The following is a 19,804-nucleotide window of genomic DNA, read 5'->3' on the forward strand; positions in this document are numbered from 1 at the left end:
ATATTGATTATTTTATACAGTGTAATGTATAAGTTTGTTTTCTCCGTTTATCAAGACCACATGGGTTGATAAATCGGTACAATCTTTTTTATAAGAAATATGAAGTTCGTTAAATTAAAAAAATCAAACGCTACTTATTTTATAAATTTTACCTATTTTGTAAAATAATGTTGACAGTGATACGACGGAAATTAAGAAATATAGTTCATACTGTATATATTCATACACATGTCGGCACAATTTTTTTTTTACGTGCTGGGCACAATTTTTATTTTATAAAAAATTTGAAATTCAATAAATTAGGAAAATTAAACATTACTTATTTGATATATTTTATCTATTTTGTAATATAATGCTGACATTGAAAGGTGGAAATCAAAAAATATAGTTCATATTCTATATATTCATACTTATTACATGTTAGGATATATTTACTTAAAATAATAATATATTTACTTAAAATAATAATATATTATTTAAATAATAATATATTTACTTATTCTATATTATTTACTTAAAATAATAATATTATTTAAATAATAATATATTTACTTATTCTATATATCATACTTATCATGTTAGGATATATTTACTTATTACATGTTAATATTTTAATAAAAATTGGGGTTACAGAGGACAAGTCTCATCTGATTTTTTATCAGGCATTTTCCAAAAATTCATTATTTTTCTAAATATTTTCAAAAAAATTAATAAAAGTTCAAAATTTCAAGAAAAATGATAAATTAGATAAATTCCCGTTTAATTTCAATAAATCCACGGCAAAAGAAATAAAGAAACAAACGGTCACACTACACAGACAGCGCTACAAAACAAATAAACTTCCTCCCCTCTCCTTATTGTTTGCACTCCCAAATTCACCTTTCATGTTTTAAATTCTGCTCTGATGCATAAACCCTAGCCTTCTCTCTATTTCATCCGATTAAATCACAATCTGAAAAATACTTCATACTCATACATCGTGCACGCATATACAATAACAATCGACGGAGATGCCGATATTTCTATCGGACGAAGAGTTCTCGCGGTGTTCGCACGACGGAGCTCTCGTGGCGGAGAAGGCGGACTCGTATATTAGGGATTTGTTTAATCAATTAGAAACCGTTAAGGCTCAGGCTGATGCGGCATCTATTACGGCGGAACAGACTTGTTCTATGCTTGAACAGAAGTATGTTTCACTCTCCGGTGAGTTTAGTGCGCTCCAGTCTCAGAACGAGCAGCTCAACGCTTCTCTCGATCAGCGCCTTGCAGAGATTGCGCAGCTTCAGGCTGAGAAGCGCCAGACTTATATGCAATCGGTTAGATTTTGTTTTAGGGTTTTGTGATTAGTTTTTTGTTTGTGTTGGAGGTGACTGTGATTTGTTTGTTGTTTGAGTAGATTGAGAAGGATGGAGAGATCGAGAGGCTGAATACTGAAGCGTCGGAGTTTCATAAATCGAAGAGACAGTTGCTGGAATTGTTGGAACAGAAGGATATTGAGATTAGTGAGAAAAATGTCACGATGAAGAGCTACCTTGATAAGATTGTGAGTAGCATATTTATGTTTTTATTGCATATTGTTTAAGTTTATTAGGAAGCCTAGGGGAACTTGTTGGTTTCATACTTTCTTCTTGTGCTTGTTCCATGTCTTCTAATTCATTTTTACGATTCAGAATTATGCTTTTATTGGTTATATTTCTGCTGCTGAAGTGCAAGCATCTCGCTGACAACTGTATGATTGTCTATATCCTATGAGGCCGGGAATATTGAAAGCATTAATCATTTAAGCAATATAGGGAGCTATATACACAGACTATACCCTTTTAAGAAGGGAATGATGTAGTTTATGGTATTGGCTTGCAATGAGTCTGTACCACCAAACTTAAATGAGGCATGCATGATGTTGGGATGTTCCTGCATCATTTTTAAGTTTATGCTTCCATAGCAGTATTGCTTAATATTGTGTATCTGAATATATTGTAGATATTGAATAATAAAGGTTTATATAATGTTCCAGATCAGGGAAGTTGTATTGTTTTTGGTTAACATTTTTGTCATAGTAATAAAGTTCTATCATGATGAATCATTTTGTTTCCCTAATTTATATCCTTTTGAAAGGTAAATTTGACTGAAAATGCTGCCACAAGGGAAGCCAAAATGTGTGAAGCTGAAGCAGAGGTGGCACGCTCTGCTGCTCATTGCTCACGTCTTTTACAGGTTTGTTATTAGTTAAGTACTTAATCTTCTACTGTGGTCTGCAAATATTATAGTCCTTATCGTTTAGTTGATTGTTGTTTAGCTGATTTACAATTTAGGACTCATTGGTTGATTGATTTTTTAATTTGCTGGCTTCAAAGTTTGCTCTTACCATAAACTTTTTTCTTAGCAATTGGTGGTTTTCTATTTCCTCTTTGAATTGCTGTAATGCATTTCACCTTAATAACTCTGTGTTGCTCTATAATATACTTTGAGTCTTGACCTTTAAATTTTTTGATACAAGCAGGAGAAAGAGCTTATAGAAAGACATAATGTCTGGCTTAATGATGAGCTGACCGCAAAAATTAATAGTTTTAACGAGCTCCGTCGAGCACATAATGAGTTGGAGGCTGATATGTCTTCCAAGCTTGCAGATGTAAGTTATATTGGCGAGTGCTACATGTTTGTCAGTCTTTTTTATTATATTTCTTAAAATCTGCCCTCTATTATATTTGAATTAGGCTGAAAAACAGTACAATCAAAGTCTAAGCACTTTGGAGCGCAAGCAAGACAGGGTTAAAGACCTGGAGTCACAGCTGAAATCTTTGCAAGAGGTTAGTGCAATGTTACAATCTCTTGAATTTGTGTACGCATACGAACGTATAATTTTCATACACGTTTTGTACTGTGAAGGATTTGTGTTCTACAAAGGAAGAGGCAGCATCTGCTGAAAAGGGATTTCAGGCGGAAGTATCTACGGTAGTTTCATCTACCCTCTACCTTTTAGACAATTTTCAAATGTTTTATCAAATGAAATGAAGAATTTACATTTTATTTGGTAAATGATTTGTCTAATGCTCTTATCTGTTCTTTGATACCTTTCAGTTTTATGACCTGCTAACTTCTATAATATTAATGCACAATACTAATTATAAAATACTGAAGCCTCAATGTCCAGTATGAATTGTGTTAAAATAAGCCTTTTTTCTTGTAAATGCTACTTGCTATGAACATCTTTTATTGCTCACATCCTTGCAGTTAACCAAGCTTGTTGATTTATATAAAGAAAGCGTAGATGAATGGTCTAAAAAGGCTGGAGAGCTCGAGGCTGTGATCAAGGCTTTGGAGGTTAGAGTTTGTTTTATATTTTTTCTGTTATATGATTGCGTCATGCTCTTATATGTTCTAAAGGTTTTGGAAGTCATTCGATCATTCTTTTTCAGATACATTCTAGTCAAGTTGAAAATGATTATAAAGAAAAGCTTGACAATGAAGTTTCGGCTAAGAAAGAGTTGGAGAAGGTATGCTGTTGGCTGGTATCTTTCGACACGACTGTTTTAATTTTTAAGAGTTTAATCATCTGGAATACTGATATTGAGTACATTGCTTTGTATTGGCCAAGTTCACGAGCTAAAGATAATTATTTGTAATTGCAGTTTGTTGCTTGTTTGCATGACATTGGCTTATGTTACCTTTTTGTTATTTTACAGGAAGTTGCATCTTTGAAGGAGAAGCTTAACAAGTGTGAAGTGCAGCTGGAAAGTGCTAGGAGTGCAAGTGAGATGAATCTTATAATATCTGGAGCTGAAAACCAAAAAATGTATGTCAGTTTGAGTGGTTATGAATATCATACAAGACTAATCTCTGTGCAGTTTTGCCTCTGAAGAAAATTGAACAAACTTGACCGATCTCTGCACTTAAATTTATACATTTATTGTACCAAGGCTGATTGGGGAGGTTTGTATTGATGAATTATATAAAAGACATGTCTTGAGGATATGTTAATTGCTTTTCTGTGCAAAGTTCTGAGTTTTGTGGATCCATTGAAGCCTATTTTTTGTTATGGGAAATGGTATAGGGGGGTTTGGTATACGTATATGCTTGTTTTACCTGCTGGACTTGCTTTTAATTACAATTAATTCATATACGCTACAGGTTATTATATGCTTGGTTAGTTTGATTGTTGATGATTGCTCGAATAAAAGGACATATGATTTTATGAAAAGCCTTCATATATATAAATATGTTATATATATATTAAGGAATATGTTTTTTAATCAAGTTGTGTTGCATTTTTGCCATTCCTTGTTGCTAGATGGTTTTTAGAATGGTGAAAAGTATAATTATTCATTTAAATATGCATTCTTAGATGTTGGTTTCTTCCTTTATATGTTGTTGAAGTGATGCACGAACTTTAACATATGTGTATTAGTTCTGAAATGCTGAATTGCCCCCCTAATGGTAATGTGTCCCTCATTTATCAATTATCACATTCAATAGCTGATGGCCTTGTACACAATTTAATGAGCCTTGTTATCAGACTGGGAGCATAATTTTTTTTTTTTTAATCTGCATTAATTGTAATTCTTGAATCTTGACCTGAGTAGTATTACATTTAGTGCCTTTTCTCGTTACAGTTGGGTTGGCAGAGAAGAAACAAGTGGCAGAGCTGAGGATAATCTTATGCTGGTGCCCTCTATTCCTGCAGGAGTTTCAGGAACTGCATTAGCAGCTTCGCTTCTTCGAGATGGATGGAGTGTATGTACCTTTATTAATTTTTATATTTTGTTTTTATGTTCTATAGAAGAACTGTTTTTCTGAAGGGAATGATGTTTGTGATCATTTATTGATTATTCATCCGTTTTTCTTCCCTTTTATGTGCTCCTTATTTGCTTTTTTACAATATGTAGCTAGCTAAAATGTATGCAAAATATCAAGAAGCTGTTGATGCGTTACGGCATGAGGAACTGGGTAGGAAGGAAGCACAGGCGATAATGGAGCGGGTACAGTCATCATAGTCATTCATATAATTGGGATATCATGTTTTTATTGTTGTTGTTGCTTATTTTGCATTTTTAAATATGAAAATTACTTCTGTTATATCTTGAATTGTTATTTATGTTCATTGTTGAAATAAATTCGTATGGATACTATTCTCAGTTATTCATTTTCTGTTTTGTTTTTACATAGGTCCTTTATGAGATTGAAGAGAAAGCTGGTCTAATCCTAGATGAGCGGGGTATGAGCTTATATTAACTTCCTGCCTGTCTGACTGAATTGACATAATTTGTTGTAACGCACAAAATTGGCACCTAGTCGAGGCTGCATGAATATGTATACATAGACGTGTCAACATATCATTTTATGTATTACTTGTAACAATTGATTTATGGATTTTAATTGCTTCGGACCCTGTTTTCGTCTTTGTTTTCCCTCAAAATTATCTCAAGATTACCGAAGACATGAATAATGTGACATGTTTCTCCATTTGCTTCATGAATCATAGTCATCATTGATATATCTCTAGTTCTCTCTTTCCCTTAAATTGTATTTTGATACAATTGCGTCTTAATAAGGTTTCTACATGATGATTTCTGCACTCATTAAAATTAAAAAGTTCCATTTGTTCCTTCTCTCTTGATTGCTTCTTTTGAATTTGATTTATTCTGTTGTTACATAAAGTGCAGACTACCTCCAGCCTCACTGGTGGTGAAATAATAGTTTGTGTTGAATCCTTATTTTACTGCAATGCAACGTGGAGCAAATATTAAAGTATTTATGTGCATAATTTTGCTAAGAGCAAATTGGATTTGTGTTTTGCGAAACGAAGGAATCTATCTAATTTTGAAACTACACTTATGTTTATGTGAGTTTATGTATTGTAGTGTACATAAGCGCTGGGACTGTTAAATTATGCAATTTCTTTTTTGTTTTACAGCGGAACATGAGAGATTGATGGAGGCTTACTCTGCAGTTAACCAAAAATTGCAGCATTCCCAATCAGAACAAAATAATTTAGAGAAGACAATCTTGGATTTGAAGGTTTGTTGCTTGTCAATTTAGTTTTCCCCTGTTACCCATGCTAGTCTGTGTTTTGTGCTCATGCATGTTATTTCAGGCTGATCTGAAGAGGCGTGAGCGCGATTTTGTCGTTTCACAGAAGGAAGTTTCCGACCTTCAGAAACAGGTTAGCTTTTGTAGCTACATCTGTTCTTCGGTTAGTATTAGCTGAATGTTCCAGTGCCAGCATTTGGGTTTTACTTGAATTTTGAAAGCTTTTTATTATGAATAGCATGTACTGTTGTTTTGGAACAGCTGTCAATATTGCAAGAAATGTGTGTGCATATCTGTAAGCTATGGTTACTAGTTGGTATGTTTCAATTTGATTTTTTCAGGTGGCGGTTCTCCTAAAAGAATGTCGTGACATACAGCTTCGATGTGGGTCTGTCAACCATGACATTGATGGTGATGCCATCAATGCTTCTTTTAATCAGCTAATAGCCGAATCTGATGCTCAAAGGGTTATATCTGAACGTCTGGTATGCTTAATCAGGCATGGGAAGTGAGGAATAAGCATTAGATAAAAGAACAGAGTCTTCATGTATTTAACGATAACTATTTACAGGTGACTTTTAAGGATATGAATGGCTTGGTTGAACAGAATACCCAGCTGCGAAGCCTTGTTCGTAGGCTTTCAGACCAGATTGAGAATCGAGAAGCAGAGCTAAAGGTTTTCCTAACCTATGCATACTAATTTGGTTTTTTGTAAATCTTATTTAAGGTTTACATGCTTTAAGATTGCTTCTCAATCGCAAACTTATATGTTTCTTTTGGTTGACAGGAAAACTTTCAGGAGGAACTTCAAAAACGTTCAGCTGAAGCTGCCTCTAGAGTTGATGCAGTATTAGCTAGAGCTGAAGAGCAACAGCTGATGATAGAGTCTCTTCATGGTTCGGTGAGCATACTAGCTGGTCTAAGTTTATTTTTTTTATAGAGTAGCACTCTGCTGCAACCCTTCAATTAAAGAACTTGCAAACGTCTTGAGATATTAGAATCTATATAAAACTAAATTAAAAAAAGATTAAATTTAAATTAAAAATTTAAATGATCCGTTAATTAATTATTTGCCGAACCAATGATTTTTTTCAGGAAAAAATTAAACAGAAGCAACTTTTTTCATATAAATTATGATCTTAGAATCACTTAATATTTTGAGATAAAATCTAACGTAAATTAACGGGGGTGTATTCGATTGGGATTTTAATGGATTGTTTTTAGTCTATGGATTTTAATGGATTGTATGGGATTTTGATTTTGTGCGGATTCTTGATAAAATGTCGCAGAGTTGATGGGATTTAGGTACAATGCTTCAAAATCCCATTGATTTTGATGGGATTTCAAAAAACTTAAAATACACTGAAGAATGCCACAAAATCCATCATTTTATGAAATGAAAAAAAATCCATCAGCATTTGAATACCATCAGATTTTAATGGATTTTAAACAATCCCAATTGAATACCATCGGATTTTAAAGCATATTTAAAATCCCAATTGAATACCACCAGATTTTGTAGCATAATTTAAAATCCCAATTGAATACCTCAAGATTTTATTGGATTTCAAAGAATCCCAATCGAATACCCTCAGATTTCATGAATGCAAAAAAATGCTTTAAAATCCCAATCCAATACACCCCTCTAAGTGTTTATAAAACCAATCTTTGTAGAACTAAACTTTTTTTTTGGTGACAGGTTGTTTTGAAATATTTAGAAGTTGAAGTACACTCTCATCAGAAAGTTTTATTAAGTTAAAGTTAATATAGACAATCAATTATAACATGACCAAATGTTTGTGAATTGATCTCACGGTTTAACTTTTTACGTTGGTTTGCAGGTGAATAATAGCCTATCTTATAATGGCAGATATATTATTAAAGACAATATTATTAATTTTGCTTTGTATCCTTTTCTACCTCTACAGGTTGCTTTGTATAAGAAGTTATATGAGGATGAACAGAAGCATCACTCTTCATCTCCTAGCTCACCAGAAGCTCTTCCTGGTGCTTTTTCGTTTCCATTTTGTAGACAGTCACTGACTATTGTGTTTTATTATATGCCTTGATGTTTAAGATGCTATATAATTAGCATAATCTAATGTCAGTGTTGGGACTGCAACTGTCCTAAGTGTTTCATTTGGATTGTTTAAACACATGCATAATAAGTGGTCTTAAATGCGCAATGGCCAATGGGGATGTTTTCATGCTTTATCTTTGGATATATCTGTATTTGCTTACTACATACTAAAAACGGATTTATAATCGTCCGATGTTGAAATATTGTATTTGTAGTGCTCGTTCCTGTATGATGCCTGTTCATATTTGTAGATATGACCTTTTGTTTTATTAAAATAGCTGCCAGTACTATTTGCTCGTTTGGTTTGCTTATGATGTTGTCTGTGCAGTCTCAGAAAGTCGAAGGAATGGTGTCAGGCTTCTACAGGAAAGCTCACAGGTGAGACCGAGTTGTATACAAATCAACTCTGCTTTCTGTGCATTGCTGGTGTGAGTGTTCTTCACACATACCTAAATGTCTACATACTGCAGGAAGCTGTGAGAAAAGTTCATGAGCAGGCATCTGCACGGGTGAGGAGTCTTGAAGAAGACTTGGCAAAACTGAGGTACATCTCTCTCTGTGTGTGTGTGTGTGTGTGTGTGTGTGTGTATTTGTCCCTCTTCCTCTCTCTCTCTCTCTATATATATATATATATATATATATATATATTTGTATGTATTTATGTATACCTTTATCTCTATCTCTATCTGCCTGTCTGTTTTCCATATTATGCTTACTAGATAGATATCAAACCTTGAAATAAGAAGCTTGCACTTTGTATTTGGAAGCTGGTAGAGTTTTCAAATTACCACTTTTTAATGGATTTATCTGAACTTGGGAATTGTCATTGTGCTTTTATTTATGTATAGGAGTGAGCTTGTAACACTAAGAATGGAGAGGGACAAAATGGGTTTAGAAGCAAAATTTGCACAGGAAAAACTTCATGGATCTATGAAAGAGTTTCAGCACCAGGTGAGCATTTTCTCAAGCTCACAAATTTGGATTCCATCTTCACTATATAACTCTCCTGTTATTGTGCAACAATCTGTTCATCTTCTCTGTATCCTTTTGACAGAGAGCTGATATGGATAACCTTATTTCAAGAAATATTGAGTTCCAACGACTGTTAGTCGACTATCAACAGAAAGTGCGTGAAAGTTCAGATTCTATACAGGCTTCTGAAGAACTGTCAAGAAAGTTGTCTATGGAGGTGAAGTTTTCTTTCTTTGACTGTCAGTAGTTTATAGAAATATTATTACTTGGAAAGTTTTTCTTTTGTTTTTGCATATTGTTTAGTTTCACTATTAACGCGATAGATTGCATGGCAGGTATCTGTCTTGAAACAAGAAAAGGAAACTTTGTTAAACTCTGAAAAGAGAGCTTCAGATGAAGTTCGTAGTTTGTCAGAAAGGATTCAGCGATTACAGGTTTTCCCTATATAATGTGTAATATGGCTTCTAAGCTTGTTATGCAGTTCTAATTTATTGACAAGTCATTATCTTGTGTAGGTTACTCTGGAAACTATTCAAAGTGCGGAAGAAGTTCGTGAGGTAGTCTTATGTTAGGTATTTTGTTTTTCATGGCAACCTTTTGCTTGAATCATATTAACTACGTTTTTTTGATCTGTAGGAAGCCAGAGCCAGTGAGAGGAGAAAGCAAGAGGAGTATATTAAAAGAATCGAGGTGATTTTCTTTTTTATATTTTTTTTGTAATATTGGACATCAATTTTGAGTTCTGTCTGCAGAAGCTATAGTTATATATTATAAGCCACTTAAACCTATATATATATATATATATATATTATATGTGTGTGTGTATATATTATATGTATGTATTAGAATTTATATGTAGCACTTGTAGCTTATGAACTTCGAGTTGCAATATATGCAGAGAGAATGGGCTGAGGCAAAGAAAGATCTCCAGCAAGAGCGTGATAATGCTCGCACTCTAAGACTTGAAAGAGAAGGTTCTTTAAGCAGTGCCATGAAACAAGTGGAAGACATGGGCAAAGAATTGGCCAATGCCTTGCATGCTGTAGCTACAGCTGAGTCTAAGGCTGCTGTTGCCGAGGTTCGGATATTTGTCTTGGCTTTTGTGTCTGTAACTACTTAGTACGTTATTCTGATCTCAATTGATTTTTGCTATCAATAACTTGTCGAATGCAGGCCCGACTTTCTGATCTGGAGAAGAGGATCAAAAGTTCAGAAATTAAGGTCTTTACAGTGATTCTGAAGCAACTTTTTAAGAATTACTAGTACAGTAGCAATTGTTTGACTTATCTGAAGCATCTGTTGTTGGTTATGTTGTTCCAATTATTCATTTTGCATTTGTTTATTTGCAGGTCACTGCAACTGATGGACACTTCCGAGATTCATCTGATGAGGTGCATATATAAATTTTGTTCAGTAATATAATGTAGTTCATGTCTGTATGAGTCGTCAAATTTGAAATTTGTATAATTTATGGATGTGTGGTTATCTGTAAAAGATTCACTGTAAAGTGCACTTTTTTGCTTGGTTGCCTGTGAGACTGATACGTAAGTTATAAGATCACATCTTACTTGATCAGACAGCAGGGTGGTCGGTGGTTGTGAAAATTTACCCATTTTATATATTTTCATGTATGCCATAAATTTGTTAGATCAAAACTTGTGAAAGGGTAGGCCTAAATGAAAAAACTTATCATCTTAAAGAGAAGATAAACTGTAATAATGAAGGTAAAAATAACACATTCTTGAAAACTGGTTGGCCAGGTGTGACTTTTTTAGGTCCGTGTAACATATCGATGTAATGTGCTGTGTTAATTGTAATAGCTACAAGAACAAAATCTTATCTACTGTGCTTTAGCAGGCTGTTGCCGACTTGCAGTCTGCAAGAGAGGAGATTGTCAAGCTGAAAGAAGAAGTGCAGTCTAGCAGAGACCATATGTTACAGGTACTCGCTATTCGTATGGGAAAAGCCAATTTAGCGAAGACTAATTTTGCCTGGTAATCAATATCTGAATCCGAGTTCTTATTAATGGCAGTATAAAGGAATAGCACAGGTGAATGAATCTGCTCTTAAACAGATGGAAGCTGCTCATGAGAACTTTAAAGTAGAGGTACCTAGAGGCCATTGTTAGACACATGTCTTCGATTAAGCTACACCTTGTTTATACAATTTTGAATGATGAAATTGCATGTCAGGCGGATAAACTAAAGAAAGCTCTCGAGTCAGAGATCTTATCGCTCCAGGAAAGGGTTTATGAACTTGAGGCTGAGTGTAATACAAAGAGAAATGAAGCCGCATCTGCAGCTGCAAGGCAAGAAGAAGTTTATACTTCTTCAATGTCTGAAGTTGCCCTGCTAAAGGAAGAAAATTCATCAAAAATGTGTGTTTTGACAATCAAGCAGTTTTTTTCTTCTTCATTTTATTCAATTATTTCCCTTTCCGATTGTTACTTTTTAATTTCCCACACAGGTCTCAAATTACGATTTTAGAGGCACAGCTATTGGCTATGAAGGATAGTCTGGAGGAGCAGCAGCAGAAGTGGCGTACGTCTCAGAACAATTATGAAAGACAGGTCACATATATTCTTAGAATTATTGACTTGATGTGCATAGTATATATCCAAAATAATATGTCAAATATTTCTGATAAAATTTTAGTGGTTCAAAACTGAAGAAATGGCGCGCGCACGTGTTTATGTTGAATTATGTTTGTCAATCTCAATTCTCAATCACTTAAAAAAACAATGCCCTTAATTATTGGTAGTTCTTGAGGAGACCCTGCCTTGAAAGCTTTACAATTGGTAGTTAAAAGTATTTGTTATATTGTCTCGTGTTCTGATATTGGTGTTCATTATCTCCTTTCACCAGTTATGACATCCAAGCATATTTTACATCGTATGTTAAAATTGTGTCTTTGTGGTCAGGTTATACTGCAATCAGAGACTATACAAGAGTTAACAAAAACATCTCAAGCTCTGGCTTCACTACAAAAGGAAGCATCAGACCTCCGCAATGTCGCAAACTTGCTTAAGGCTGAAAATGTATAGTTTCTTATTTGAAGTAGCTTCTCGGGTTTTAGTTGTTTGTAACTGGTACTGTGAGTACTCATATTATTGAGTATTCATCTAAAGGTTTTAGCTGTTTGCTATGTTGTGAGTACTCATATTTTTTACTATGCATCAGTAGATGATAAATTGCATTATCCCAGTGCTACTTTGATTTATGAGTTTAACATCGTTGAAGTTGCATCATATGCCAGATATAATAAATCTAATTTAGCAGTAGTATGTTTTTAACTAGAGAGAAGCTTGATGAGTGTAGCTCTAGAAGATCCCTGATTTGTGTTTTGAGTGTATTTCATCCAGTCTTCCTGTGGTTCAGGTAGCAGTATTGTGTATAAATACTGGCATGCATGCCCCATGCTTAAAATTTAAATGTCTACTTCAAAGACAGGGAAATCAGGAATTCAGTTACATATGAAAATTCGCAAGTTAGATTGGTTTGGGGTATACATCCTTAACAATACTACCAAAAGAACCAGATTTTTTACCTTTGGGTTTGCTTTGTTTATTTTTTGGATAGTAGTCAAACCTTTATCTTTAGGACTTGGACTCAGTTTTGGCTGTGTTTGCTACTCTATTTCTTTTATGGCAGTATGTTAGGTGTGTGTCTTTCAGATGTTGATGATTAATAGAATGCTAGTTTAGTATATTTATTGTGTTTTATCTTCTTGAATTTTAACCAATCTAGCATGTGCAACACAGAGCGACTTGAAAGTAAAGTGGGAGACAGAGAAGCTGATCTTTGAGAACTCGAAGAGTGAAGCGGAGAAGAAATATAATGAACTTAACGAACAGGTATAACGCAAAAACGAGAAAAGTGTTAGATTTTATCTTAATAGGTAGGTTGATAGTCTAAAATGGCAATTCTTTAGTGGCGACTGGTATTTAGATGATTGTTAAATAGTTCAGTTTTGCTATATCCTTTCGCTCTAGTTTACAGGCTAGCGGCACAGAAATCTCTGTTTTCCTTTTCTCGTTTTACTTTGTTTGGTAATGGAGATTTATGTTTTGTACATCAGAATGTGATCCTTCATAGTAGACTTGAGGCCTTGCATATTAAGTTCTCAGAGAGGGAACGTGGTTTGGCTGGAAACTCGTCCAGTAATGTTGACCAAGATTTTTCTGGCGATGCTGGGTTGCAAAATGTGGTGAAATATCTGCGACGATCAAAGGAAATTGTGAGAGTTGCACCTAATTCTTGTTAATCGTTTGTATATGGGGATGTGCTAATGCTCTTATTTTCTTTTTTCAGGCAGAGACAGAGATATCTCTGCTAAAACAGGAGAAGTTTCGGCTGCAATCACAGGTTAGCTCCCCTCAAATTTATATTATCTGTGAGGCTGAATCACATATGTAGTCGTATTTGTACCAAAAAAAAATTGCTTACCCATTATTGTCATAATTTTGTGCCAGCATATCTGTTCTTTGTTGTAAGCAACCTATATTTAATGTGTATTATCAGATTTGATCGTTACGGGTGCCCTCTGTGTTTCAAGTTATATTGATGTACTATGTTATCAAAGTGAATTGATTGTGGGTTATGTTTCCTGTATATTTTATACAGCTTGAAAGTGCTATCAAGTCAGCAGAGATGTCCCAGGCGACACTACGAGCTGAGCGAGCAAATTCACGAGCATTGTTATACACTGATGAAGAGTTCAAGTCACTTCAACTTCAGGTTTTATTCACTATCAGAATGATGTTTTTTGGTCGCTCTTTTACTTTTGATGTGATATTTTCGTTTACAGAACAAGTATATTGTTCAAACGCTATATGTCGTCAGGTCAGAGAAATGAACCTTCTTCGTGAAAGTAATGCTCAACTTAGGGAGGAGAACAAGCTTAACTTTGATGAATGCCAGGTTTGTTGTTAGATGTACTCTGTAAATATATAGAATGCCATCTTTTATGTGCCTGTGTTTTTCTCTAACAAGCAATATTAATAAATTTTTCAGAAGCTACGTGAAACTATTCAAAAAGCAAGGACTGAAGTTGAGAATTTAGAGAAAATACTTGCAGTGAGAGAAGATGATGTGGCAGCTTTAAAAAAAGACAAGGATATACTAAAGATGGAGAAGGAGCATCTCGAGAGGAGGGTTGATGAGGTATTCTATTAATTTGTTTGTTTATCCTTTTTTTTTTTTTGAAATTCTATTCCTAAAGATTGTTTGTTGTTTAGCTGCTTGAGAGATGTCACAATATCAGTGTAGAGGAATATGATCGCATGAGAGAAGATGTTCAGCAGATGCAGGTGACATATGTTTTCTTTCCATTTACTCTTTTGATGTTCATCTATGTACTGGTGTAGCGCTCTGTCTTCACTGTTCTCCTTAAATGATTAATTGATGCCTTGATATACTTCTTGCAAAATAAATTTTAAAGGCTTGTTATTTTGATTTTGGTTGCATATGTTTTCTGTGACTTAATAATTTAGTTATAAATTGCGGGATGGGCATGAAGTTATTGAGCTTAATAGTTGATTTCCTTGTAATACTATTGTATATGCTGAAAAATCTAAATTTTGCAAACCAAATTTTGGAATCATATCTTATCATTAATATCTTTCTATCAGCTAAATTTGAAAGAGAAGGATTCTCAGTTACAAGAAATCAAGAGATCCATGTCCGATAAGGAAGAACGGATATCCCACTTGGAGCAAGAATTGGAAAGAAGCAGAGCAGAAATAGGTGAAAGGGAGAGGCGAGTTGCTGAACTCCTAAAAGTTGAGGTACTCTAGACCAGCCACCTGACTACATCCAATTAACTGTTATTACATCTTAACCTTTACAAGATGAGTAATTAATTGCTTCAAATGCAGGCTTCTTTGAAATCTGATGCTGAGAAGTACAGGAAAATGTTGATCCCGTTCAAGGTTTAACAGCATGCTGCATTTTATTTTTAGTAACTTATCTGAATGTATTCTATAATGCAAACTCATTTGTAGTGAATTTTACATTTTTGATGTGATGTGAAAAATTCTGCAGAGGAAGTCCGAGAGCTTATCCAAGGAAAAGGAGAGCTTATCCAAGGAAAAGGATGAATTGACCAAAGAGAATCAAGCTTTGTCCAAACAGCTAGAGGACTCGAAGCAAGGTATTTCTGGCCAGAAACCTTTTTTATATGCTATAATCATCTGTCTACGCACTTAATTTTCTCATGCTTTAGCTTATGTGATAGGGAAGAGAGCTACAGCTGATGCTCCTGGTGAACAGACCATGAGAGAGAAGGAAAAAGAGAAGGACACCAGGATCCAGGTATGTATGGGTTGAGCGTCTTTCAGTTGTATCTATATAGTTTACTTTCCTTTTTGAGTATGTTCATGCGTTAACTCAATGAATAGATGCTTGAGAAAATGGTGGATAAGATGAGAGAGACTGCAAAGAAGCAGTCGGATGAGTATAAGCTGGAAAAAAGCCAGCGCATAAAAACCCAAAACACGATTAAAGATCTTTACGGTCCTATCAATCAGGTAAATATACTTCACATAAACTTTTCATGCTTAGTAATCTGATTATGTAATCTTCATATTTTCGGTACACTGAGCAGGTAACCTTATCGTTTTACCTTATTTCTGGTATGATATGAAAAATTCTGATATTCATGGTTCGAAATTGTTTTCTTTTGGAATTTTGTCTCTCCTTCCTTGTTAGACTCAAGTAATTCATCATACATATAATTATTTGCATATATACATTAGGAAAAGAAAAAGCTGGAAGAAGAGTTGACAAAACATAAGCATGCTTTGAAAATTGTTGCTGATGAAGTTCAGTCACTGAAGCAAGGTGGTAGTCAGTCAGAGGTATGTTCTCTGACCTGACGTGATGTTTTGAACTCCCTGTTTTGTTTCTTTACATACATGTATTAGTGACTTGTTGTTTATAGAAGTCATGCATCCTCAATCGTGAAGGAGCACCCAAGTTAAGTAATTAACTATTATAACTTCGTGTGTGTATAGAGGTGACTTGCACACTTTAATATGTTAAGTCTTGCATTTTGCATTTTACCCATATATGTTTTATATTAGTATTTAGTAATATGACTCTAATATTATTCTTTCAAGGCTAATGCCCGTTTAGATGAAGTTAATATTATCACTTATGACTCAAAGTGAGAAGTGACGACAGTATTATAAGTTAGTGCCTGTTTGGCTGGGCATTAAAAAGCCTTTTTTTTTTTTACTTATAAATTAGAATCAGCTTATTCATATCATTTTTGTATAGGAGTTATGTCAACTTCTGACTTATAAGTTAGAATGCGAGGAGTCGAAAAATCCAAACTTCTTTTAGTGACTTATTTTATTTTTAAATTTGACTCTACAAAACTGTATAGGATCACTTTAAAAATTATAATATTTTGTTATTATATTACTATTTTTGTACATAATAAGATGTCCATAAAATTTATCGAGACACATAAATTAAAAGTTACCTCTTACTTATAAGTAACTTCTCACTTATTAGCATAAGTACTTTTTTAAGCTAAGCCAAATGGCTCCTTAGTATCTGTTTGGATAATATGGTATTATGAGTAACTTATGAGTTATTAAAAATGTAATGACAGAATAAATTTGAGAGATTGTCTATTTGAATGATGATGTTGATTTTTGTCATTAGAAATCACTGAAATAAATTAAGTTGTTCAAAAAATACTTTCTGCCAATTTTTGAACTTTAAAGTCAAGTTCTAATTTATTGCATAAAAATAAAGAAAAATTAACTTAAATTCAAAAATCATTTTAAGCCCGTTGTCTAAAGATGAACCAAACAGGCTCTCATTATAGTCAGTAAAGCCCAATGGACAAGTGATACATTGTAAACTGTCATTGACATTTATAATTAAAATGGGAATTGTGCACTTCCAAATTTCTGACATTCTACTTCCCTGAAACGGATCCCGTCAAATATTTCACATTTTATATTTGATGTACTTTACTCTTTTTTTATTGATTTGTGGACTAGAAACTTTTGATGTTCAAAGTTTGACACCTTCAATTTTTGTTATGTCTTTTATAAAGAACAGTCTTCCTGACACATTTGCGATCTGTGTTGATCATCCCAGGGGACATCTGCTGTTCAGGTGTTTTCTGGAAACATATTGGATGAGATGGCTACTGCTTATTTACAATCAGTTGAGAACTTTGAGCAGGTTGCTCAGCCAATTATTAGCGAAGTTGAACATCCTGCTCCTGCTGATTCATCTGTAGCTGCAGACACCTTGGGTTCAGGATCTTCATCAGGTTCTTAACTTTTCTAAAGTTGATAATAGCACGCGGAGGAAGCTGGTCTAAATAAGAATACTATAGAACTCAATGTTATTATAATTGCATGTTAACTCATTATTCAGACTGGGATCTAGTAATTAGATTAAGCAAATTGTTGCTTAATCTACAATATCGAGAAATTTAAAAGTGTTAAAGTATGAGGCCTTTGAAATCTTATACTCCCCGTCCCATTTTAACTGCTTTTGACTTTTTGACACATAAATTAAGATATATAAAAAAAATATTATCTGACATAATTTTTTTAGTAAATTTATATCAAATAATAGTTTACGGTCTAAACTTCAATTCAAAATAGAAGTTAAATATTTTGTAAAGTATAATTACTATTTCTTATGCCTTCATATGCTTTCCAGAAAGTCAAATATCAATTAAAATGGGATGGAGTACCTCTAAATTACCTCCCCGACACTTTACATAGTGGTAAGACTTCGTTCCACTGGACGCGACAGGCCACATTCGTTTGTTGCTCTTTTATGCTTTAGAATTCATTGGTGTTTTGGTAACCACAACTATTTGCTGTGGTCCTTGAATAAAGAAGATTGTTCATGGGCAGCTTTTCATGCTATTTTCTACAATTGTAGAACTTGCACTCCATAATATATTTTTACTTCAACTGATATCCTAGGTCCTCTATTATATATCTATGTTTATTGACATAATCATTAATCTTCATTCATCAACAGGACAGCAGGTCCCTCTACCAGCTTCAGGTATAACATCTCAAGTACCTCCTTTGTCAGGCATCCCTCTAGCAAAGACTGTGGAAGAAAGAGAGAGGAGGGTTAATCTTACGAAACAATTTGCAGCGGAGACTCGCAAAGCCGGGAGGAAGTTGGTCCGACCTCGAATTGTGAAACCTGAAGAACCGCCTGCTGATATTGAGATGTCTGAAGTAGAGGAACCGAACAATGGAGGGAAACCTCTCTCTTCTCAAAATATTGAAAATCAGGGTAATCCTACTTTGTCATCCCAACCTGCTACTCGGAAACGCTTATCTACTTCGGATTTGCAAGAAGAGGCAGTTGTTGCACATAACAGTAACACAGAGCTACCTCTACAAAAGAGGTCTAAAGGTTCAGATTTCTCCACTGAGGGCATCGAATCACAGTCTTCTCTGAATGTTGAAATTCCTAAAGTGCCATCTATTGAAGCTTCTGTTGATGCCACTGCTTTACCCCATGGTTCGAAAGAGGAAGCTAGTGCTGGTGGGAAGGACGAAAGTGAGCTCGTTGCCGAGCAGGCTGAGCTCTCTAAACCTGATGGTCAGAATGAAGTCGAATTGCAGAATGAGATTACTATGGGCGAAGAGGTTTCGGCAGGACCCAGTGACATGGCTGGACAAGATAATCTGTTTACGGAGGTTGAGGAGGAACAACTAGCAGAATCTGGAAGTGATCGGGAAGAGGGTGAACTGGGTGCTGATGCTGGGGAACTTGAAGGTGATGGAAGCCCAGAAACAGAAGGACAAGATGAGGAGGTGGAAGCTCCAGTAGATTCACCTGATGAAACGGTTGTTCCCACTAATGACGACACTGAAGCAATAAGTTCTCAAGTTGGTGAAGATATCAAGAATGAAGAAGGTGAGATAATGGAAGAGGCTGTTGAATCATTAGATAGATCAGTTGGGGTTACTGATCTGGTAACTGCGGAAGTTGAACAAATTCCTACGACTCTAGAGACAGGTGGAAAAACATCTAGTACTGTCATAACTGGTGTCACAGACCATGGCAGCATTGCTGCACCGGCACATGATGAAGGTAATCAGGCATCGCCGTCTCGTAATAGGTCACCTTCGGTCGAGCAGGTGTCCCCTGCTAACAGGAGCTCAACTACTATTCATTTATCTACAAGAGCAAGGGAAATGTCTGCGTTAAGGCAGCGTCCACAACCTGGTGGGGGTTCTACATCGGTAGCTAGAGGGCGAGGAAGAGTACAGAGAGGACGTGTTTCTCGTAGTTTCCGTGGTCGTGGACCATCAGGCCAACAAGGCTAATATGAGCTGCTTCAGTAAATGACCACATGAATTTTGTTTTAGCCGACAGTCCTTTCTCAGTAGACCGGGAATATTGTGGCTTTCCTTTTGGAACAAATCGTCATTCACAAACAAGAAACTGGAAAATATATATGGTTGTTGAAGTCGCAGGTTTTTGTTGTGCAAAGTAGCTAGAAATATATTCCGTGGCTATTAAATGATGTCAACCCTTCATTATGTTCAGAAACGTACATAGTATCAAAAAATTAAAACAGTAATTTATTAAATCAGTTGTTCCGACCTTTTTGTAGGTGAAGTCGCTAAAATTTACAAGTACCCCCGAGGGTTAGGGGCTTTTTTTTAATTTGTTTTTTTCAAATGTTTCAAGCATAACGAATTTAAGCAAAGATATAATC

The 19,804-nt window shown here is 34.9% G+C and overlaps 1 protein-coding gene across 5 annotated transcripts; it reads left to right on the top strand.

Moving 5' to 3' along the window:
* Positions 1-858: 858 nt before the first annotated feature.
* Positions 859-19,690, top strand: LOC108218393 (nuclear-pore anchor). 5 transcript variants are annotated; one of them, XM_017391306.2, is made up of 48 exons: positions 859-1,316; positions 1,397-1,543; positions 2,116-2,214; positions 2,501-2,629; positions 2,715-2,807; positions 2,887-2,952; positions 3,232-3,321; positions 3,417-3,494; positions 3,684-3,793; positions 4,611-4,731; positions 4,884-4,976; positions 5,164-5,212; positions 5,912-6,015; positions 6,092-6,160; positions 6,369-6,512; positions 6,599-6,703; positions 6,815-6,928; positions 7,956-8,034; positions 8,436-8,485; positions 8,578-8,651; positions 8,956-9,058; positions 9,162-9,296; positions 9,415-9,513; positions 9,595-9,636; positions 9,716-9,769; positions 9,978-10,157; positions 10,253-10,300; positions 10,429-10,470; positions 10,934-11,020; positions 11,112-11,186; positions 11,272-11,456; positions 11,546-11,648; positions 12,000-12,116; positions 12,840-12,932; positions 13,157-13,315; positions 13,390-13,443; positions 13,702-13,815; positions 13,921-13,998; positions 14,092-14,241; positions 14,316-14,387; positions 14,709-14,864; positions 14,955-15,008; positions 15,121-15,229; positions 15,302-15,390; positions 15,477-15,605; positions 15,834-15,935; positions 17,194-17,371; positions 18,100-19,690. In XM_017391306.2, exons 1-48 carry the CDS (start codon positions 1,011-1,013, stop codon positions 19,407-19,409), a joined length of 6,237 nt encoding a protein of 2,078 aa, XP_017246795.1. In that variant the 5' UTR covers positions 859-1,010; the 3' UTR covers positions 19,410-19,690. The 5 variants fall into 5 exon arrangements, with proteins under 5 accessions (XP_017246795.1, XP_017246798.1, XP_017246796.1 ...); XM_017391309.2 differs by having other exon boundaries at positions 15,314-15,390; XM_017391307.2 differs by having other exon boundaries at positions 10,937-11,020.
* Positions 19,691-19,804: the final 114 nt, after the last annotated feature.

Source organism: Daucus carota, chromosome 4 (genome assembly GCF_001625215.2).
Source record: "Daucus carota subsp. sativus chromosome 4, DH1 v3.0, whole genome shotgun sequence".
In the NCBI taxonomy this organism is placed as follows: domain Eukaryota; kingdom Viridiplantae; phylum Streptophyta; class Magnoliopsida; order Apiales; family Apiaceae; genus Daucus; species Daucus carota.